General features: G+C 44.1%; 1 protein-coding gene across 1 annotated transcript in view; it reads right to left on the reverse strand.

The window, feature by feature from the left end:
- Positions 1-461: 461 nt before the first annotated feature.
- The window catches only part of CDHR3 (cadherin related family member 3), a 34,190-nt gene continuing 11,259 nt past the window's right edge, over positions 462-23,392 (reverse strand). Inside the window, exons 7-19 of the mRNA XM_070947464.1 lie at positions 22,765-22,919; positions 21,630-21,837; positions 18,639-18,807; positions 16,507-16,609; positions 16,283-16,381; positions 13,846-14,075; positions 10,786-10,954; positions 9,070-9,314; positions 6,897-7,078; positions 5,230-5,243; positions 3,430-3,461; positions 2,270-2,318; positions 462-1,027 (exon numbers count right to left, since the gene is read on the reverse strand). Of these exons, the coding sequence (XP_070803565.1) occupies positions 462-1,027; positions 2,270-2,318; positions 3,430-3,461; positions 5,230-5,243; positions 6,897-7,078; positions 9,070-9,314; positions 10,786-10,954; positions 13,846-14,075; positions 16,283-16,381; positions 16,507-16,609; positions 18,639-18,807; positions 21,630-21,837; positions 22,765-22,919 (2,221 nt within the window). The remainder of the gene's footprint in view (positions 1,028-2,269; positions 2,319-3,429; positions 3,462-5,229; positions 5,244-6,896; positions 7,079-9,069; positions 9,315-10,785; positions 10,955-13,845; positions 14,076-16,282; positions 16,382-16,506; positions 16,610-18,638; positions 18,808-21,629; positions 21,838-22,764; positions 22,920-23,392) is intronic.

A 23,392-nucleotide genomic window follows, 5' to 3' on the forward strand; every position in this document is an offset into this window, starting at 1 on the left:
GCAAAGGACACACTGGCTTGATAACATCAAATCACAGGTGAACAACTGAAAGAAGCTGTGCTTGGCAGAGTAGCATGGAGAGCCCTTGTCTATAAAGTCACTAAGAGTTGGATACAACACATCCTCTTTTAACGACCCCATACTCCCTTGCAGGGTGGAGTCTGGGCAACTGAATGGAGCTGAGTGTTTACTGGCCGGATGCCCTTCCTGTCACCAATGCAGAGTTATATACAGCAGATATATTCTCAGTGTGCCCAGAGAGAGAAATATCTGTCTCTACCTAGAATCGAACTCACGATCGAGCTCCACCTCTAGGCCACCGCACCACTCGAGTCGGATGCAACTGAATGGTTAAAACTACTACTAATCTTCCTATAGAGTTGGTTTCCTGATTTGGTCATTAAGAGGCACCCAGATCAGCTGTTATGTCTTCTGGCCTACAGGACATATTACACCTGCTTTTAAGACTGATTTTGATATTTGGGATATATTTTGGGAGAGGGGATGGGAGACCTGCGTGGGGGAGTGGGTGAAGGTGATCGGTTGCTCGGATGTTCCTCGTTTGCTTTCTGCAATTTGTCTAAGGCTGTTGGTCCTAGGTGATTTGATCTTCTGGTTTCGTCTTCCATTTGGAATAGGTCACCTGTTTGGTTATTCTTTGGAGGTTTTGTCTGCTTAAGGTCTCCTTGATTACCACCAGACTCAGCTTCTGCTTTGGGTAGATCCTTTTCACCATTTTTTGGAGATCTCGGCTTCTGTTTGAGATTCCCTTCACCACCACTAGTAGTAGTAGCCTCTGCTGTGGGTAGATCTTTTTCACCACTTTTTGGAGATCTCGGCTTCTGTTTGAGATTCCTCTCACCACCATTAGTGGTAACCTCTGCTTTGGACACACTGCCTTCACCACTCTTGGGAGTTGTTGTTACTCGTGCAACAGAGTCCTTCACTTTCGTCTTGGAAAGAGCATTGGAATCTTTCCATCTTCGCGCCCCGGATTTTGAGTTGTATTCATACACTTTGCCAGTGACTGTGGAAGAAACGATTAATTTAAAAATTCGCTTTTAGGGTGGAAGGGATGTGATCAATGATGGGATTCAGCCGGTTTACACCGGTTCACGCGAACCGGTTGTTACATTACACCCACCCACCTCCTATCAAACTGTATCCCGGGCACTGCGCTGCAATGGAGAAATGAGCAACGGAGCGGCCGAATTGAGGGAAGGTGAAGGCCACCTTCCCTCTTTCTTCTCCCTGCTCCTCCTCCTTCCCTTGTGCCAGCCACTCCATTGTCTGTTTCTCCAGCGCAGTGCAGCGCCCAGGATTCACTTTGATAGTGAGCGGGAGGGGGTAATTTAACAATCGGATTTCCCAGAGTCAGGTTGGCCATCGTGGGAGGTTCCTCCCGCATGTGTGGCGGAGCTGGCGGATGGGGATGGGCCACGCCTCCCACGACAGGTAATCTGACCCTGGGCGAATCCCATCACTGGATGTGATGGTTTATTTGATTTGTAATCCAGTATAATCCTACAGAATTATCATCAGCCAACAACAAAATACAATATATAACACAAAATGCCCATGATAATATAAATAATATATTCACCAATACCGTGTTTCCCCAAAAATAAGACCCTGTCTTATATTTTTTTGAACTCTGAAATAAGCGCTTGGCCTTATTGCCATGCGCTCAAAAGCCCGATTGGGCTTATTATCAGGGGATGTCTTATTTTGGGGGTAACAGGGTAGTAAGAACACCCCAACCAAACTCAAAGCAAAATCAACAAACAGACAAAAACTAAACCTCCCTTTAAACCACCTTCTGAAATGGGACACCAAGGAGATCCAACTGACCTCAATGGGAAAGCTAGTCAAGAGAACAGGTGTTATTGTAGCAATTTCTCTGGGCGTCTCATCCTCCTGACCTTACAGAACCGGGGTACAATCAAACACTCTTTTTGTACCAATGAAATTGACCCAAAGGTGCTTTTTGAAAAAGTAACTGGACTATCTTGGTTATTTTTTTTTTTCCTTTGAAAACGTTTCGCTTCTCATCCAAGAAGCTTCTTCAGTTCTGGAAGTTCAGTTTTCCGCAGCACAGAAGAAGCTTCTTGATTGATCGTTTCAGTACTCGTGATAATTTGACTTTTCTCTTGAACAAATGCGTAAGCGTTGCTATTTGCCTTGGAAGCATAAATCTCTTGCTCTAACAAGACTCAAAGGCTTTCCTCTCAAAACCTTTTTGCTCTTGCTCAGCCTCCTTGTAACATACCTGGGTCTATGGCTTCCCCGTCAAAAATAGGATTTAAGTTGGTCATTTCCTAAAGAGGAAAAACAAAAGGCTAATTTAGTACCGTCAATTAAAGAAATGAGGAAAAATAGCTGACCAGCACGGAATCAAAGAGAATTCTACAATCTCTGTGTTGGATTAAAACAGGGATGTCAAACTCGATTTCATTGAGGGCCGCATCAGGGTTGTGGTTGATCTGGTGTGTGTGTCAGTGGTGGGTTTCAAAATTTTTTACTACCGGTTCTATGGGCGTGGCTTGGCAGGCTTGGCTTGGTGGGCGTGGCAGGGGAAGGATACTGTAAAATCTCCATTCCCTTCCCCAATCCAGGGGAAGGTTACTGCAAAAATCCCCATTTCCTCCCGATCAGCTGGGACTTGGGAGGCAGAGAATAAGTGTGGGTGGGGCCAGTCAGAATTTTTACTACCGGTTCTCCAAACTACTCAAAATTTCCGCTACCGGTTCTCCAGAACTGGTCAGAACCTGATGAAACCCACCTCTGGTGTGTGGCCTGGGGGAGTGTGGCCAGCTCAACATCACTCGTGTCGGGGGCACTGGTGGTAGCCTGAGCGCTCTGCCATCTCCCTATCAGATGCTTTGAATGGGGGGGGGGAATGTAATTTTTTTAAATAAAAAATAAACCATCTAGATCCGTGATGGCGAGCCTATGGCACACGTGCCACAGGTGACACGTGGAGCCATATCGGTGGGCACGCGAGCATTGCCCTAGCTCAGCTCCAGCTTGCATGCGTGCGCCAACCAGCTGATTTTCGGGCCGTGAAACAGGCTGTTTCCGGTCTCCAGAGGGCCTCCAAGGGTGTGGGAGGAAGGCCGTTTTCGCCCTTCCCAGGCTCCTAGAAAGCCCCTGGAGCCTGGGGAGGGCAAAAAACAGCCTATCGGGCCCAGTGTGTGCCAAAAGCGTGGGAAGCGTGGGGGGTGCATTGAATTATGAGTGTGGGCACGCTCTCCATGCTTTTGGCACGTGATGGCAAAAAGGTTAGCCATCACTGATCTAGATTAAACAGGAAGTGTTGCAATAATTACCTTTCTGGACTTTAATATCAGCCAGAATATATATACGGGCATCCTGATATGCTAATCCTAAATAGGCAAAGATTCTATTTCACGTTGAAAGCATACTTACCCATATTATTTCTTTCTTTGCTTTCTTCTTTTCTGTATTAAAAAAAAAACCAAACAAGCTGTTTTTTCTAACCTTTCACTTTATGAAATGAGCAAGAGTTAAAAGTATCCAATCAAATTACATTCTGACTACCTGAATTAAGTAGAACCAGTGGAGGGTTTCAAAAATTTTTACTACCGGTTCTGTGGGTGTGGCTTGGTGGGCGTGGCATGGCTTGGTGGGTGTGGCAGGGAAAGGATACTGCAAAATCCCCATTCCCTCCCCAATCCAGGGGAAGGTTACTGCAAAATCCCCATTCCCTCCCGATCAGCTGGGACTCAGGAGGCAGAGAATAGATGGGGGCGGGGTCAGTCAGAATTTTTACTACCGGTTGTCCGAACTACTCAAAATGTCCGCTACCGGTTCTCCAGAACTGATCAGAACCTGCTGAAACCCACCTCTGAGTAGAACTTACTACATAAAACCAAGAGTAGAAGAAGTTACATAGTCGGGCAACAAAATATTTGCAAACAATCAATTAAGCTCAGAGACCAACAAGGACTGCCCATTTCAAGCCTTATATTCTACATATACGACAGTCCTTGACTTACAACTGGTCATGTAGGAACTATTTAACTATTCAAAGCTATGCCAGACCTCCTAAAAAGTAGTTATAAACTGGTTCTGAAGTTCTGAGGGCTCCCTCACAGTCATGTGACCACAATTTGGGCACTTGTTTGTTTGTATCCTGCCATTATTATTTTTATAAATAACTATCTTCGTACCTAATACTCTTTCCTCCTCCTATTTTCCCCATAACAACCACCCTGTGAAGTAGGTTGGGCTGAGAGAGAGTGATTGGCTCAAAGTCACCCAGCTAGCTTTCATGGCTAAGGCGGGACTAGAACTCACCGTCTCCTGGTGATTGGCTCAAAATCGCCCAGCTGGCTTTCATGGCTAAGGTGGGACTAGAATTCACCGTCTCCTAGTGATTGGCCCAAAGTCACTCAGCTGGCTTTCATGGCTAAGGTGGGACTAGAACTCACTGTCTCCTGGTGATTGGCTCAAAATCGCCTAGCTGGCTTTCATGGCTAAGGCGGGACTAGAACTCACCGTCTCCTGGTGATTGGCCCAAAGTCATCTAGCTGGCTTTCATGGCTAAGGTGGGACTAGAACTCACCATCACCTAGTGATTGGCCCAAAGTCACCCAGCTGGCTTTCATAGCTAAGGCGGGACTAGAACTCACCATCACCTAGTGATTGGCCCAAAGTCACCCAGCTGGCTTTCATGGCTAAGGCGGGACTAGAACTCACCATCTCCTGGTGATTGGCTCACATTCACCCAGTTGGCTTCCATGGCTAAGAGTGCTTGAACTCGCAGCCTCCTACTTTCCCTTAACCACTAGGCCAAACTAGATTCTTACTTGGCGACCATCATGCATTTACGGCCATTTGCAGTGTCTTGTGGTCATGTGACGACAATTTCCGATATTTTTGCTAAAAAAAATCAGTGTTTACTTCCGATTTTCAGCAAAAAAACACCCCAGAGCAAACAATGAGTTCACTTAATGACTTCTGTAAAACAAGGTCATAAAATTGGATCGGCCACATGAGCAACTTGTTTTACGACCATCATGGCTTAGGGATGCTCCATTACAGTTGTAAGTCTAGGACTGCTTGTATTCTGTTCTATTAGATTTTAAACTATGTGATTCTATGTCAAACTGCACTAAAATCATACGTACTTTGAAAACATTATGCCTCTTATTAACAACGCGGCCGTGTTTTAAGAACAAGAAAAGCAAACAAGAAAATACATACCTGGCATGTCCAACCTGTCATAAATTTTAAAAAAAATATATTATTATTGCAAAAACGGTCATTAGGCAATACAGTAAACAAAGCTGAATTGAAAAGTTATGGGCAGCAATGACTTCAAATTTCGGAGGATTGCTTCAATCTCGTTAAGAAATATGGATTATTTATTTATTGCAGAACAAAAGGACATGGACGCACACGGCAAACATTGTATTATAATTGCGTTATTATTTGCAGGTTTTCTTTAAGCTACTTAATGAGAACGCAGATCGTTGGGGGAAATATGCTGGTTGTTATGGACTGTCAGCCATCAGCCCCTCCAGGAGCAAATCAGAGGAGGAGGAGGAGGTGTGGGAGTCGGGGTCAGCATCAAGGCAACCTGAGAGCTCCGAGGGGGAAGAGGGAATGGAGCTGGCAGAGAGAGAGGCAGAGCCTGGGCTGTCAGATGGAGAGTCAACAGCCCCCAGGTCTGGAGGTGGCTGATGAGGAAGAGGAGGAACAGCTGGGTCCAGTGCCTGACGTGCAGATATGCAGAAGACAGAGGAGAGGAGAGCAGTGGAAATCTATGGGCTGGTCCTTGGGACGGAAGAGCCACTGCTGCTAGCGAAGCCCCACTCTAGCTCTGAGGATGTTGTGGCCCCGCCCTCTGAGCCTATCCCATCGGAGGAAGAAAGCTCCGAGCATGAGGAAGAAGAGTCAGCCAGGCCTCCCTCTCCAGGCCCCTCCCCTCTGGCACTGTCTCAGGTGCCGGCCGAGGGAGAGGAGATTAGCAGGGAGACAGGTGGCTCGGATGAGAGTGAAGGAGAGACATCATTCCTGGACGCACGCCTCCAAAGGCGTGATAAACGATTGCAGCAGCTCAGGAGGGGTGCTAGGGATTAGAACTGAGTCACTGGACCACACCCCAGAGACTATATAATAGAGGGTGGTGGCCAGTGATCCCTGTGACGAACAAAAATAAATCTTGGATAGTCACTAGAGCATGGTCCGAAACTGCTGAGAGGAATATTTATTTTTGTTGGACTCTTGTACGCTGAGTATCTTATCTTTCTGTTTCTGTGGAAATAAAAGCACTTGGCAGACGGTGTGTATATCGCTGCCAAATTGGAGATAAAGACCTGGGTGTGTGCCAAGTGCTTCCTTAACCCTCGGCTGGCTGTGTTTGTGTGTGTGTGTGGACGGGGACAGATCAGGGGATAAAAGGCAGGGAGTGGAGATGAATAGATGTGGCAGACAACTATTCATCTCCCGGCCGGACAGACTTGTTAGCCTGCAGTGAGAGAGAAACTTTTTGTCGGGGCTGCCGGCACTCCTAATTAAAGGAATCTTTTGAGTTCACTTCAGAGGATTTGTCGTGTTTGGGGAGCTGAGTCCAAACACTGGCTCTGTAAACTGCTTTGTTAATTTTAAATCTTAGATCAGTGGTCCTCGACCTTTTGGGTATCAGGGACCGGTTCTGTGGAGAGAGGTTTTCCCGCGGACCGGAGGGGGTTTCGTGGGCCGCCTGCACCCCGTGGATGGGGCTTCGCTTGTTTGCATGGACCTGTTTTTGGCACGCCGTGGCCCTGTGCCGGTTCACGGACCTGGGATTGGGGACTCCGTCTCAGAGAGTGCTATAAAGCAGTATGAAGCGGTATATAAGTCTAAGTGCTGTTGCTATTGCTACTTACAGTGGTTTTGTGTCCGCTTTGGGTTTCGGTGGGCAACAGGAACGGAGGTATTTTGCCAGCAAAACGGTTAGATAGCCGAGCAATCCCAGCAGCAATAAACTGCCAAGGAGTGTGAAAAACGGCACATACCAAGCCGATCGAGCATAAACGTTTTCTTTGCTGGTCACGATGGTCACAGCAGGCTTGTAAGGAAGAAAAAAAATGGGGTGTTGGAAACAAAATTGTTCTAATTGTTCTAGCAAAAAAAACAAAAGAAAAAAAAAACAGCAGTCTCAAAAGAAAAAAATGGAGAGCTCATTTGACTATTAACGTATTTAGGAACACTGATTTTAAGGTAGTACAGGTAGACCTCAACTTACAACAACAACAACAACAACAACAACAACAACAACAACAATAATAATAATAATTATTATTATTATTATTATTTTATTTCTATGACGCCCTTCTCCTGAAGGACTCAGGGCGGTGTACAGCCTATTTAAAAACACAGACAAAACAACAATTAAAATTTAAAATAATTAAATAAATTTGGCTCAGATTTAAAACCCCAAAAAATTTAAATACCCCAATTTAAAACTATTATGTTGATAGTCCGGCCTGGCAGAACAACAGGGTCTTCAGTGCGCAGCAAAACACCCGGAGGTCGGAGATCTTACGTATTTCCGGGGGCAGTTCATTCCACAGGGCTGGGGCTCCCACAGAGAAGGCCCTCCCCCTGGGTGTCGCCAGCCAACATAACTTGGCCGATGGCACCCTGAGGAGACCCTCTCTGTGGGAGCGAACTGGCCGGTGGGAGGCAATTGGTGGCAGAAGACGGTCTCGGAGGTACCCGGGTCCTATGCCATGGAGCGCTTTAAAGGTGGTAACCAACACCTTGAATCGCACCCGGAAGACCACTGGGAGCCAGTGCAGCTCGCGCAGGAGGGGTGTCACATGGGCACAACGAGTTGCACCCATAACTACCCGTGCGGCCGCATTCTGGACCAGTTGGAGCCTCCGAGGGCTCTTCAAGGGGAGCCCCATGTAGAGAGCATTACAATAGTCCAACCGGGAAGTAACAAGGGCATGAGTGACCGTGCGCAGGGCGTCCCGGTCCAGAAAGGGCTGCAACTGGCAACTTTGTTTAGTGATCTTTACAACGGCACTGAAAAAAGTGTCTTATGACCGTTTTCACACTTACAACCATTGCAGCATCCCCATGGTCACGTGATGAAAATTCGGAGCCTTGGCAACTGACTCATATTTATGACGGTTGCAATGTCCCAGGGTCATGTGATTACCTCCTTTTGTGACCTCCTGACAAGCCACGTCCATGGGGAAACCACATACTTACACTTAACAACCATGTTACTGTTCTGCCCCAGCTACGGACCCCAAAGAACGCAGCACACACAAAGTCTGTACAAATCTTAGTTTTCTAAATTAAACCAGTCTTTTTCAAACAAAGGCTGTTAATTAACTTTCTTAACAGCCTACAAGAATCCAAAGAATAAATAATCATAATCTTACTAGGATTGGCAGAAAGCCCAGAAGCAATTTGCAGGAAACTGATAAAACAACTAAAATCAAGACATGAAGGAGAGTGAACGAAGTTGTTTCCTGCAAATTGCCTCAGTTGTCGTCCTTCCTTAAATAGGCTAAGGGAGTGGCCAATTAGCCCCAAGCCTTACTCTCGAGGAGACCTCCTCCTGAGGAGCCACTCCTGCCTTTTGGCAGCTCTGCGCGCCCGTGCATCGAGAAGAGGCTCCTCCTCTTCTTCCTCACCCATGGAAGCTTCTGGAGGTTCTGAAGGCCCTGGCTGAATCTCTGCCTCTGGCACCATATCTTCTCCAGCCTCCTCATTGTCCGACTCGAGTGCCAGCTGCACAGGCTGCTGGCGCAGCACCAGACCAGCCTCCTCATTGTCGGAAGCAGCTACTAGCTACACAGGCCTCTGACGGGCCACAACAATTACTCACTTAGCAACTGCAATGATTCGCTTAACAACTGTGTCAAGGAAGATCGGATAATGGGGAAAAATTGACTTAACTGTCTTGCTTAGCAACAAAATTTTAGGTTTATTTGCAGTCGTAAATCAAGGACTACCTGTATATCATTATGACAGTAAATAAATCAATAAATAATCCAGACTATCATCCCAAATCAAATTAGTATAAAAGCCCAAACTTACTGTTGTAGGAATCACAGTGGTTGGATCTGGGATAACTCGGATGGTTAATTTTACCGTGCCGTTTTGAACCCGGACTGAAGTTCTTTCAGAACTTGTTAACAGATTATCATCGGTTACGGAAACCAACAGCCTGTATTCCCAGATTTTGTCCACTCCTGATGTATAATCGAATGGATTGGTCAGGACTAACCTCGAGATATTAGACCCGGCCTTTGGTGAGAAGTCAAAATGGTTATTGATGTTACCTAAAAGCAGAGCCAGAGACCAAACGAGTAAAGATAAATGAAGTTTAATTCAATGGAAGATGGTGGATATGATACCAAATAAAAAGCTGGCTAGAAGAAATTCTAACGATTAAACTAGAAGCCAAACCAGATTTTTTTCTTACTGGGAATGATAGATGGTAAATATAATAAAAATGTAACCTACCTAATATTACATATATTAACAGCTGCAAGAATAGCATTTGCTCAGAAATGGAAGAGTAAAGAAAACACCTTCAGAAGAAGAAGTGTTATGTAAAATCTTCAATTGTGCAGAAATGGACAGATTCATTTTGGAACTCAAAAATAAAAGGCGAAGGGGAAGGTTACTGCAAAGTCCCCATTTCCTTCCAATCAGCAGGGACTTAAGAGGCAGAGAATAGATGGGGGTGGGGCCAGTCAGAATTTTTACTACCGATTCTCCAGAACTGGTCAGAACCTGCTGAAACCCACCTCTGACATATACCTGACAAAGTGTCAGTGGCTTTTCTAGCTTCCTGCAGGTTAAAAAGGTGGTAGGTTGCAAGTAGGAAACCATTTTTTCAATTACATATAAAGTAATTCTTGGTATGAACAGGATGAACAATATCACTCTCGAGCAAACTGTAAGTTTGGATTGTAGCGTCACCTCCTGCATTGAAAGGATTTCTTTGGGTATTGATACAAATAAATAAATTTAGGGAGCATCTTGCCTTTATTATTTTTACAAATAACTCAGGTCAAAATGGTAGCTATTGAAGAGGGAAGTCTTCCAAGTAAAACAAGGAAGTTCAGTTGCTTCTTGAAAAAGCACTTCAGGGACGGCATGTGTTATAAAATATATTCTACCAGCAACTACCCTGTTTCAGAGGTGGGTTTTAGCAGGTTCTGACCAGTTCTGGAGAGCCGGTAGCAGAAATTTTGAGTAGTTTGGAGAACCGGTAGTAAAAATTCTGACTGGTCCCACCTCCATCTATTTTCTGCCTCCCAAGTCCCAGATGATCGGGAGGAAATGGGGATTTTGCAGTATCCTTCCCCTGGATTGGGGAGGGAATGGAGAGTTTACAGTATCCTTTCCCTGGAGTGGAGTGGGAATGGAGATTTTACAGTACCCTTCCCCTGTCATGCCCACCAAGCCATGCCATACCCACCAAGCCACACCCACAGAACCGGTAGTAAAAAATTTTGAAACCCACCACTGCCCTGTTTCCCCGAAAATAAGACCCAACCAGAAAATAAGTCCTAGCGTGATTTTTCAGGATGCTCGTAATATAAGCCCTATCTCCAAAATAAGCCCCACTTAAGATTGTCAGCCAGATGGAGGCATTTAGTACCGTATTTCCCCAAAAATAAAACCTAACCCCAAAATAAGCCCTAATGCATCTTTTGGAGCAAAAATTAATATAAGACCCCATCTTATTTTCGGGGAAACATGGTAATGAGATAAGATATTCAAAGATGAAGTATAAAATACCTGACGTGATAGTATATCGGAATGACTTTGGGCTTGAATCCCGATCCACGCAGCTAATACTGAAACGATTAATAATGCCCAAGCTTAAATCCACTGGCACTTCCAGCAACTGTCCATCTGGGGTGCATATGGGTGGTTCATCATTTGCTTCAAGAACGTTTATTATTACCTAAAGAAATATTTAAAGAAATATTTGAAGGAACCGTGGTGGCGCAGTGGTTAGAATGCAGTATTGCAGGCAAACTCTGCCCACTGCCAGGAGTTCGATCATGACCGGCTCAAGGTTGACTCAGCCTTTCAACCTTCCGAGGTTGGTAAAATGAGGAGCCAGATTGTTGAGGACAACATGCAGAGGTGGTATTCAGCTGGTTATGACTGGTTCTAGCGAACCGGTAGCGGAAATTTTGAGTAATTCCAAGAACCAGCAAATATCACCTCTGGCTGGCCCCGCCCCCGATCTATTCGCTGCCTCCCGAGTCCCAGATGATTGAGTCTCAGCTGATCAGCTGGGTCTTCTTTTGTTGACCTTCACAGGAGAACGGAGCTGGAAAGCAGGTTAGTGGGGTGGGATAGAAATGGAGATTTTACAGTATCCTTCCCCCTGGAGTGGGGTGGAATTGGAGATTTTGCAGTATCCTTCCCCTGGAGTGGGGTGGGAATGGAGATTTTGCAGTATCCTTCCCCTGGAGTGGGATGGGAATGAAGATTTTGCAGTATCCTTCCCCCTGGAGTGGGTGGAAATGGAGATTTTACAGTATCCTTCCCCTTGGAGTGGGGTGGGAATGAAGATTTTGCAGTATCCTTCCCCCTGGAGTGGGGTGGAAATGGAGATTTTACAGTATCCTTCCCCTGGAGTGGGATGGGAATGGAGATTTTGCAGTATCCTTCCCCTGGAGTGGGGTGGGAATGAAGATTTTGCAGTATCCTTCCCCATGGAGTAGGGTGGAAATGGGGATTTTGCAGTATCCTTCCCCTGAAGTGTGGTGGGAATGGAGATTTTGCAGTATCCCTCCCCTGCCACACCCACCAAGCCATGTCCACAGAACCGATAGTAAAAAAATTTCAATCCCACCACTGGCAACATGCTAACTCTGTAAACCGCTTAGAGAGGGCTATAAAGCACTATGAAGCGGTATATAAGTCTAAGTGCTATTGTTATTGCTGTTGCTAAACAAAAATATGAAGAGTCTAGAATAGGGGTCCCCAACCCCCGGTCCATGGACTGGCACCGGGCCACGGCATGCCAGGAACGAGGCCACACAAACAAGCGAAGCCGCATCCGTGGGATGGAAGCAGCATGCAAAACTACACCGACTCTGGTTTATGGAAAAACCTTTCTCCACGGAACCAACCCCTGATGCCCCAAAAGTTGGGGGTTCCTGGTCTAGAAGAAAGTTTTCTAATCTACAGGTTCAGGGCTGGCTCTTGTAGTAGATGCAACAGAGCACTTGGTCTGAGCAGCGGATACTAAGGAACAAGAAGTCACGGCAAGTTGTTAGAGGACCAACAGCTTGGAATAAAACCTATTGTAATTTATCACCTTGAGGAAAGTTCAAGGAGATGCAGCAACCCTTTATCCTTCGCCTAAAGCAACATAATGTCTAAACGTCTTTGATCTTGGGAGATCACATGCAGCAGTGGGTTTCCAATATTCTTACCACCAGTTCGCCCCACGAGCGCAGGCACACTTCGTGTGTGTGTGTGCCTTCCGCGCACGTGCCCGGCCTTGAAAATGTGCCTAAATAGGATGGCATAGAGCTGGGGCAGGGGGGCGGGCCCATCCGCGATCTCTGCTACCGGTTCGCTTGAACCGGTACGAACCGGTTGGATGCCACCTCTGATCACATCCACTTCCATCCCGCTTTCGGTACAACACAGTATTATATATTCTAGTAATATATTCTCTTTTTAAAATATTTTTTTTTTGTTATTTAAACATAAAAGAACATCAAAATACAAATGAATTGTAGCAGGAGAGCAGAAGAGCAGGCAGAGCTGGGAGATGGAGTTAAATGAGTCATCAGCCTAGAGTTGTTACGTTGTTACAAATGGTCTGAATCCAACCCTATTTGAATTCCTTTGACCCTTATCTGGCGCTAATTTAGTACTGAACATTAATTAACTAGGGCAGTGGTGGCTAACCTTATTGCCATCACATGCCAGGAGGGGGGGCGGCAGGGGAGGTTCGCGCACATGTGCCCACACCCATAATTCTATGCCACCCCACCCTGCGCATGCACGCGCAACACCCCCCACCCCCCCTCCTGGCACGCGATGGCTAGGTAGGCCCGTTTTTCTTTCTCACCTGGCTCCAGATCCTTTCTATGCATCTGGGGAGGGCGAAAACAGCCTTCCCCACTCCCTCGGAGGCCCTCCGAAGGCCTGAAACAGCCCATTTCCCAACTCCCAATGGGACAGGAAGTGACTTTTTTGCTGTTCCCAGCCTCCAGAGCCTTTCTAGGAGAGGCCTTCCCCACCCCACCCCCCCAGGCCCTCTGGAGGCAGGAAACAGCCTGTTTCCCTACTTCTGGTGGGCCCAGAAGGCCTGAAAATCAGCTGCCCAGCGCGCGCATGCACGCCAGAGCTAAGCTGGCGTGCCCACTGATATGGCTACACGTGCCATCTGTGGCACGCATGCCATAGGTTCACCATCACCGAACTAGTTTCTTGTGGATCAAGAAATCTTTTTAACTGCAACTTAATGTATGATCCTGACTGTTTGTGACAACTCGTAACAATTCTAGGCTGATGTTTTGTTTAACTCCACCCCAGTGGTGGGTTGCTCCCGGTTGTCCAGGTAGTAAAAGCAGCGGGAGATTCCGCCCACCCGCCTGGACATCATAAATGACGATCTGCGCATGCGCGCTCCCATTGCGAACCGGTAGTAAGGTAAGTAGAACCCACCCCTGCTCCATCCCCACCTCATCCTCCCACCTCAGTGCACATTTTGCTTCTACGAATGCCACTTCCGGCAAGTCCTACTGTGTTTACCATAAAGAGGCAAGAAAAGTAGATCGCAAGGGACAATAAACCCTGTTTTAAGCTCGCTAGTTTACTCACGGAGGAATTTCCAATCCTGCCATCGTTGTCAGAAGCTCGGACTACAAGAGTGTGTACCCGCTGTGTTTCATAGTCTAATCGCTTTGTGTTCTTCAAACTGCCCAACTGTGAATCAATTACAAATAAATCTGTGACACCCCCGCCGCTCTTTCCGGACAAAATGGAGTAAGAAATTCTGGTGGGAGGCAAATCCTTGTCAGTTGCGAGCACTGTTCCGATCAAAGAGTTTGCTGAAATGAAACAGCAGCACATTAAGATGGCACGCAGGTAGTTTTAGAGTGAGTGTGGTGTGTTTAGAGATTGTGCAGGCTTCAGAAATTATTCTAAAACAGGGCTTCAGACCAGGGGGTCAAAAAAGTCAAAATGGTAGCTACTGTGCGGTCAAACCCTGACCCTGTCAACTCGCAAAACATCCCTGGCCTGCTCTCGAGTTGCCATAGGCCGGGGGGGGGGATGGGAAACTGGTGAAACTGCACAGCAGCCAAAAACAGATGCACATTCCACACTTATCTCCCTCAAGGTTGTATCCCAGGGATACCTACAGCAGTCAAAGGGGAGTGACCTCTACAACCTATGAAATTGCTCCGTTGGCTAATGTGATTGATGACATACCTTGGGGGGAGGGGGAAACAGGGTCATACTTGGAGCGTAAATTACGTAAGGTCAGAGCTGGCTGCACGTGGGAATGTGCTAACATGAATAATGACTGGATTTCTTTTGAAGCTTGGTTCAAGACTCATGATTTAATTATTAGGGCATCTGTCGGAACCTTGAAAGACCCGTTTTTAACACAAAACTATAAAGCAAGGGTACCCATGTGACTCAAGCCACATTCTTTATTTTACAACAGGGATGTCCAACCTTGGCAACTTTAAGACTTGTGGACTTCAACTCCCAGCATTCCTCAGCCAGCTTTGGGATTTCTGGGAAACGAAGTCCACAAGTCTTAAAATGGTCCATGATTGGACACCCCTGCTATAAAGTATATAAAAAAGGGATGTGGGTAAAGTCACATGGATGTTACAGGTAGTCCTCAACTTACAACAGTTGATTTAGTGTCCGTTCAAAGTTACGACGGCTCTGAAAGCGAATTCAAGTTTTCTTTAGGAAGCTCATTTGGGAAACATTACTGTTTTCACACAACTGCTTTATTTACCGTATTTTTTGGAGTATAAGACGCACCTTTTTCCTCCAAAAAAGAGGGTGAAAATCTGGGTGTGTTTTATATTCCGAATGTAGCCCCGCCCAGCTTCTCAAATGGAGGTTTCAGAGGCTGAAAAAAGCATCAGAAACGAAGCTTCAGAAAAGAAGCCTCCAAAGAGAGCTTCAGAAAAAAAGCCTCCAAACAGAGCTTCAGAGGCTTTTTTTCTGAAGCTGTTTCGGAGGCTTTCAGAGGCGGGAAAAAAAGTTTTTTCTGAAACAGAGTTTCAGAAGTTTCAGAGGCAGAAAAAAAAAGCAAAAAAAAAAAAAAAAAAAAGCAAGGCACAGAGCTCACAACCAAGGAACCTGTTGCTAAAATTCACCTCTGGGAACAGCTGATTGGGGGTATTCCGGGAGGCTGATCCACCTGCCAATCAGCTTTTTTCTTATTTTCCTCCCCAAAAACTAAGGTGCGTCTTATACTCCTGTTGGAAGAAATATCCTTCTGGGTTCTGCTCCAAGTGGGGAAAAAGACACTGGAAACATGGAGACTGCTTGGAAAGATGATTTAATGGTGGACAGGATCACATGGCTTGAGTTCCTGAACAGAAAAGGGCAGATACAGCGAGTCCCCGGGTTTTATGCCCTCTCTGACTTTGAACTTCCTGGGGCCCAGAAAGAGTATCCTGATTGGTTGTCAGACTTCCAGGGGATGGGGGTCTTAGCTAGCCCTGCTGGCTGATGTAATCTTCCCAGGTGCCATGTGGTCAGTTTCTGTTGCTAGATGGGCCCCATTGTCTTGCAGATGAGGTCCATTGACAAAGATTGAGTTTCTGCCTCTGGCCCATTAACAAAAGGGTGGGGGCAGGAAGGTGGGAGCTGCTTTGTCTTTAAAACATGCTTCTCCATTTCTCATCCAGGGAAACATAATATTCTGCCTTTTTAATATTTCCCAAAATATTTCATTCTTCTAGGAAAGGGGTAGGTGCTAACTTCCTACACTCCGGTGCGTCTTATACTCCGAAAAATACAGTACATTGCGATAGTAACAGATTTTTGTGTGTTTTCTTGATAGCCAGAAAGTTTAAAAAACTTTTTTTTTAATAAATAAAATATATTAGATTCTGAAGAAGGTTCAAACACTTCATTCCAGTGGTTTATTTGGTCTTAAAGAAACATTCACCCCAATAAAACTAACTGTGTGGCTGATATGGAACAAGGGGGTAGAATCAGCATTAATTTGAGAGAATTCTATTTTACAGGCTTGTAAATTTCTGAAAAAGCCATCGTAACTTACCTGGTACTATTTCAGATACGTTAAAAATGTACAAAGAGCTACCAAAGACTGGATCAAACTCGTTCACCGGTTGAATGTTGATATAAATGTAGATTAGTTCTGTAAATACAGCAAGTAAGAAAAATGTGAAAGATGACACAGAAATATTAGACTCATTTAAAGATATTTTTTTTCCAGAAAAAGAGTTAGGGAAGAAGGGGACAAGAAGGAAAGTTAATACTAACCAGAAAAGAAAGGGTCAGAAACATCTTGGATGACGGTATTCAGAATATATTGTCTCTGCACGCTTCCGTCTGTTGTATTTTCCAAATCTACATTTCCTAAAAGCTTAAAGGAACATACTTTTACAGATAGTCCTCGAATTATGACTGCAATTGAGCCCAAAATTTCTGTTGCTAAGCGACAGTTGTTAAGCGAATTTTGCCTCATTTTATGACCTTTCTTGCCGCAGTTGTTAAGTGAATCATTGTGGTATTTAAAGTTAGTAAAACGGTTGTTAAGTGAATTGGGCTTCCTCGTTGACTATGCTTACGAGAAAGTCGCAAAAGGGGATCACATGTCCCCTGGACACTGCAACCGTCATAAATGTGAGCCGGTTGCTAAGGGTCCGAATTTTGATCATGTGATCACAGAGATGCTGCAAAGGTCGTAAGTGTGAAAAATGGTCATAAATTCCTTTTTTCAGTGCTGTTGTAACTTTGAACACCCATTTAATGGACTGTCGTAAATTGAGGATTACCTGAATTTGATTGCCATATTATTTTTCCTTACTGTGATTTTTTTCTAATGTTTTTCAACAACTTCTGAATCACTCCAGAGCTGTACAGGCAGGGGTGAAATGCTCCCGGTTCGGACTGGATCACCTGATCCATTAGCGATGGCGGCGAGTGGTTCAGAAAACCGGTAGCAAAAATCCCTGCACCCCCCCCACCATGCCCAACTGAGCTGCCCGATCATCAGAGGCTGTTTTTTTTTTAACTTTTAAAAGCATTTTTTCTACAACCTCTTCCAACGAAAAAATGCTTTTAAAAGTAAGAAAAAAAGCCTTTGATGATTGCACAGCTCAGCTGGGATCGTCAGAGGCTTTTCAAAGCATTTTTTTCTGCAACCTCTTGGCCGAAGAGATGGTAAAAAAAATGCTTTGAAAAGTCTCTGACGATCCCAGCTGAGTTGCCTGATCGGCAGAGGCTTTTCAAAGCGTTAGAAAAAATGCTTTGAAAAGTTAAAAAAAAAAAAAAGTTGGCCACGCCCACCCGTCACATTACCCCCATCACCACCAAGCCACGCCCACAGAACCGGTAGTAATGAATTTTACATTTCACCCCTGGGTACACGAATTGTAGTCCTTAAACACCATGGTGATACAGGCAATCCTGGACTTACAATCTTCCATTTAGTGACCATGTGAAGTTGCAATGGCATTGAATGCAGTGATTTACAACGGTCAATATCAGGATCACGTAACTGTAGGGACACTGCAACCATCATAAGTGGAAGGACAGGTTGTAAGTCTTTTTTTTCAATGCGGACGTAACATTGAATGGTTGCTAATCATCACTAAATGAATGGTCATAAGTTGAGGACTTCCTGATTTTTTTTTTTAAAAAGCAGGCTTTTTAAAAATTGTGTTCCTATAGCTATCTCTCAAGTATAAAAGTGCCATTAATTTTATATTTATGGTTCTTCCTTAGGAAAAGGGGGACTACTCCACTAGACGTTGCTGACTCTAGGTGGCGCTGCTCATCTCTGTTTCAAGGCCATTGAGCCAGCACTGTCTGAAGACATTCCCGCGGTCATCCGGCCAAGCATGACATCACAGAGCGCTGTTCCCTTCCCACTGAAGTGGTACCTATTTATCTACTCACATTTGCATGCTTTCGAACTGCTAGGTCGGAAGGAGCTGAGGTGAGGACGGGAACTCACCCCTTCGTGTGGCACTCGGGTCTCGAACCTGGACTGCCAGCTTTCCAGCTGACAAACCGAGCATCTTAACCACTGAGCCACCGTGCAGCCAGCAACTCTATAGTGGTCCTGAAATGTGCCAGAGTCTCAAAGAATTTATATTAGGTTAATGCGCAGTGAAATCAGTTTTGGGATGATTCTGAATAAATGTATTGGTTTTGTTTCTTAATAAAACAAATGTCCTAGACTTAAAATTCTGATTTGAAGGATATTTTTGATAACACTTTTGCTGATACAGATAAGATACTTACATGTCTCCACATTAAATTTTGACCTGTTTTAATGCTTCTTTAGTGGGAAACATTTCCCTCACTGCACTTCCTCTCCTGATTATATTTGAATAGGCACTCCATTCTCCAAATTTAAATAATAATAAAACAGTTAATTAGCAGACCTTAATTATTCCGGAGTGAGGAGGATCCTGGGTAAATTTATTACTTCCAACTCCAGATAGTTCAGTGAAGTTAAACAAATTGTGTGGGGATTCAGCATCTTCATCTTTGCACTTATTCTTTAAATTGGTAATTTCAAATCCAGGGGAAGCCGTTTCAGGAATTACCTCCCTGTTTAAGAAAAACAAATTAGCTATTTATTTCTCATTTTCTGATTCTTTACCTACTGTAGCTTTCCTAAATGTCTAAAAGACCGTCTTGCGTGTTAGAAATTTGGGGGAGGAGTAGGATCATATCAAAAAAGAGATGAGAGTAACTATGGAACATATTATCACCTCTGGTGGACCTGCCCAGTGGCAAAGAAATTTTGGGCTAAAGTTAAACATTGGATAGAAGAAATAATTCAGAATTCAATAAAGGGAGAACCTGAGCAATTTCTACTAGGGATTTCCATAGAAAACCATACCAAGGAAATACATTATTTAATATTACATATACTGACAGCAGCCCACATAGTCTATGCGCAACATTGGAAGAAGGAAAACGTACCATCAGAAGATTTAATCAGAAAAAATTTAAAATGCACAGAGATGGACAAATTAACAAAAGGACTCAAGGAGAAAGGGGATACAGAATATTACAAAGTATGGTGTAGATGGTATGAATGGTTGGAAAATAGGAAAAATGAGAAAGAGGAATAAAGGAAAGAGGGAAAAAAATGTTGAAGATCAAGGAGCAATGTAGATGAAATAAAGAAAGATAGAAAATAATTGTTGAATAAGACAAAAGGTAAAATATGTGTAAATAGCAAGAAAGGATCACCTGGAAATAGCTGAAGGAATAAGTGATATGTATATAAATGTTGTGTTTTTATGTTTTGTTTTAATGTGTTCAAAATAAAAAACTTTTTTTAAAAAAAGAGATGAGAGTAGGGGCAACTGAAAAAAGTATTTTAATGACTTCTCATGGGCCTTAAGAGGAGGTTATTATCCTTTCTTTGCTGGTCTCCTTCCCACTTTTTAGCATCAATATAAAAAAAATGGTATTTGTTGAGTAGAAATTTGGTCAAAAAAAAAAAGAAAAGAAAAGCCAAGATGGCGTCCACAGTGATGTGAACAGATCCGCAATTAAATGTGCAGGTCGTCCTTGATTTATGACCATAATTTCTGTTGCTAAGCAAGACAGTTGTTAAGTGAGCTTTGCCCCATTTTACAACCTTTGCTGCCGCAGTTGTTAAGCGAATCACTGCACTTGTTATGTTAGCATCATGGTTGTTAAGTGAATCTGGCTTCCCCGTTGATTTTGCTGGTCAGAGGGACAGTGCAACCGTCGTAAATACGAGTCAGTTGCCAAATTTTGATCACGTGACCAGGGGGGACGTTGCAATGGCCGTAAGTGTGAAAAACGGTCATAAGTCACATTTTTTCAGTCATGCTGTAACTTCGAACAGTTGCTAAATTCATGGTGGTAAATTGAGGGCTAGCTGTATATTTCCCGATATACAAGGGTTATGAAATGACATGATTAAAGTTATCCCACACGTAAAATCTTATTTGGCTTTTATCTGTTGTCCATTTGCCTACCGACTCTAAAATTGGACTAAGTTTTTTGGGATGGCATAGAATTCCACAGCCCTGCATCACAACACAAAAATCAGGGGGAGATTTTGTGAGACAGCCCTGGCTCCTCCATCGTAACTGCATCGTAACCTTCATCTTCTAGAAGGGAAATGTGCCGTGAAGGTTTAAAAGATTGTTAAAACGTGGACGTAAAGCAAGGTTTCCCAACCTGGACAACTTCAATACCCGTGGACTTCAACTCCCAGAATTCTCCAGCCAACATGGCTCGCTGGGGAATTCTGGGAATTGAAGTCCACGCTTCCTACAGAAACCCTGAGGTAAAGCATCAAACATTATTTCCTTCCTGTCCTTCGGTAAAATAGGTGGGAAAACTATGAATAGAATAGAATAGAATAGAATAGAATAGAATAGAATAGAATAGAATAGAATAGAATAGAATAGAATAAAGAAAATATGGAATGGAATGGAATGGAATGGAAAGAATAGAATAGAATAGAATAGAATAGAATAGAATAGAATAGAATAGAATAAAGAAAATATGGAATGGAATGGAATGGAATAGGATAGGATAGGATAGAATAGAATAGAATAGAATAGAATAGAATAGAATAGAATAGAATAGAATAGAATAGAATAGAATAGAGAAAATATGGAATGGAATGGAATGGAATGGAATGGAATGGAATGGAAAGAATAGAATAGAATAGAATAGAATAGAACAGAATAGAACAGAACAGAACAGAACAGAATAAAGAAAATATGGAATGGAATGGAATGGAATGGAAAGAATAGAATAGAATAGAATAGAATAGAATAGAATAGAATAGAATAGAGAAGGAGGGGTGGGGTGGGGAGGGGAGGGGAGGGGAGGGGAGGAGAAGAGAAGAGAAGAGAAGAGAAGAGAAGAGAAGAGAAGAGAAGAGAAGAGAAGAGAAGAGAAGAGAAGAGTTGGAAGGGACCTTTGAGGTCTTCTAGTCCAAACTCACAGAAGCTTCCTATTCATTGCACCAAACCCTGCCACTATGCTACCGACCAGACTTGACCGGACAGATTGTCATAATTAGCATCAAAGAATAGCCTTCTTTAAATTATTTGAACTGTTGGTAACGTTAATTCCTATCTGATCCGCTCTTTTGATACACTGAGCACTATGCTGAAAAGCTTAAAGTCTTCATCATTAGCTCTAATAGAATTGCCTGAAGCTTAAGAAAATAGAAAATATTGTGGGGGTCCTTGGTGCTCTCTGAGTCTGGTAGTTTTCTTGCAGACCTTTCATTACCCAACTAGGTAACATCATCAGTTATAAAAGGGAGTGGGGTTAGCTTTCATTTGAGCACCCCACTCCCTTCTAGCACACGGTTCAACCCTGAGCTACAAATATTCTCTTCTGCCAGTAGTATAAAATATTATTACCAGTGATTGTATTCTGTGCATTCGGGTGGAAGGTCATTGATATCTTCAATCAATACGAAAATTTCAATTTCAGCAGTTCTTTCACGGGTACGGGTAGGGCTAACCCTAACCCTATCCTCAACACGAATGATCAAAGAAATATTAGGATTGGTTCTGATCCGAGCAGCTTCACGATTTAGCCGGCCGGCCACCAAGACCGTACCTGTCACTAAAACAGAAATAAGCTGTTAAGTCGTTTCCAGGCACCACCACAGGCGTAGCTTTTGACGACGACAGAAACCCGTTTTTATGTATTTGTATTCCGCTTTTAATATTTTTATAAATAACTCACGGCGACAAACATATTCAACACAGCTTCAGTGGTGGGTTTCAAATTTTTTTTACTACTGGTTCTGTGGGTGTGGCTTGGTGGGGGTGGCTTGATGGGCGTGGCAGGGGAAGTATACTGCAAAATCCCCATTTCCTCCCGATCAGCTGGGACTCGGGAGGCAGAGAATAGATGGGGGCGGGGCCAGTCAGAATTTTTACTACCGGTTCTCCGAACTACTCAAAATTTCCGCTACCGGTTCTCCAGAACTAGTCAGAACCTGCTGAAACCCACCTCTGCACAGCTTCCTCCTCCTACTGTCCCCACAACAACACCTGTGACATGGATTTAGTTGAAAAAAAATAATTGGCCCAAAGTCACCCAGCTGGCTTTCATGCCTAAAATGGGACTAGAACTCACTGCCTCCTGGTGATTGGATGCCTTTCATGCCTAAGGCAGGACTAGAACTCAATGTCTGGTGATTGGCTCAAAGTCTTCCAGCTGGCTTTCATAGCTTTTAATTTTGCTTAATGAGTCTGTTTCTCAAGGAGCCTTGGTAGTACAGTGGTTTAATGCACCCTGTTATTAACACAGCTGCCTGCAATTTCTGCAGGTTCGAATCTCACCAGGCTCAAGGTTGACTCAGCCTTCCATCCTTTCTAAGGTAGGTAAAATGAGGACCCGGATTGTGGGAGCAATAAGCTGACTTTGTATAAATATACAAAAGTATGAAGGCTATTGCTTAACGCATTGTAAGCCGCCCTGAGTCTCCGGAGAAGGGCGGCATATAAATCAAATTAAAAAAAAAAAAAAAGATTAATTCCTTACTTGGATTGATGGAGAATTTAGGGATCGCCTCAGGAACTCCCATGCTGTAGCGAAGGCTATGAATAAAATCTTCGCCATCGGGATCCTTGGCTGTTAAATTGGCTACAAACATGCCTGCTGGAGCCTCTTCACGAATCTTGAAAACTTTCTCTTTCCTAGAATAGAAATTAGACAGGACAGGTTTGGATATGTTTTGATCGGCTGTCTCTTGTAATCCTTACAATATAGCTAACACAACGAAGGGTTACGATGTAAAAGCAAAAATTTAATTATCCACGGGGCTCAATAAGCTTGGCGATTTTCTTGCAGACGTTTCATTACCAAACTAGTTCACGTCATCAGTGCTGGAAGGAAGTGGGGTTTGCTCTTAAGATGCACTGATGATGTTACGCAGTTTGGTAACGAAACGTCCGCAAGAAAACCCTCCTCCTCCTCATCGTCCTCTTCTTCCCCTCCTCCTCCTCCTTCTTTTCTCCTCCTCCTCCTCTTCTTCTTCCTTTTCTCCTCCTCCTCCTCTTCTTCTCCTCCTTCTCCTCCTCCTTCTCCTCTTCCTCCTCCTCCTCTTCTCTTCTCCTCCTCCTTTTCTCCTCCTCTTCTTTTCTTCTTCCTCCTCCTCCTCCTCCTCCTC

Source organism: Pituophis catenifer, unplaced genomic scaffold (genome assembly GCF_029215685.1).
Source record: "Pituophis catenifer annectens isolate HBS135680 unplaced genomic scaffold, rPitCat1.0.hap2 SCAF_7, whole genome shotgun sequence".
In the NCBI taxonomy this organism is placed as follows: domain Eukaryota; kingdom Metazoa; phylum Chordata; class Lepidosauria; order Squamata; family Colubridae; genus Pituophis; species Pituophis catenifer.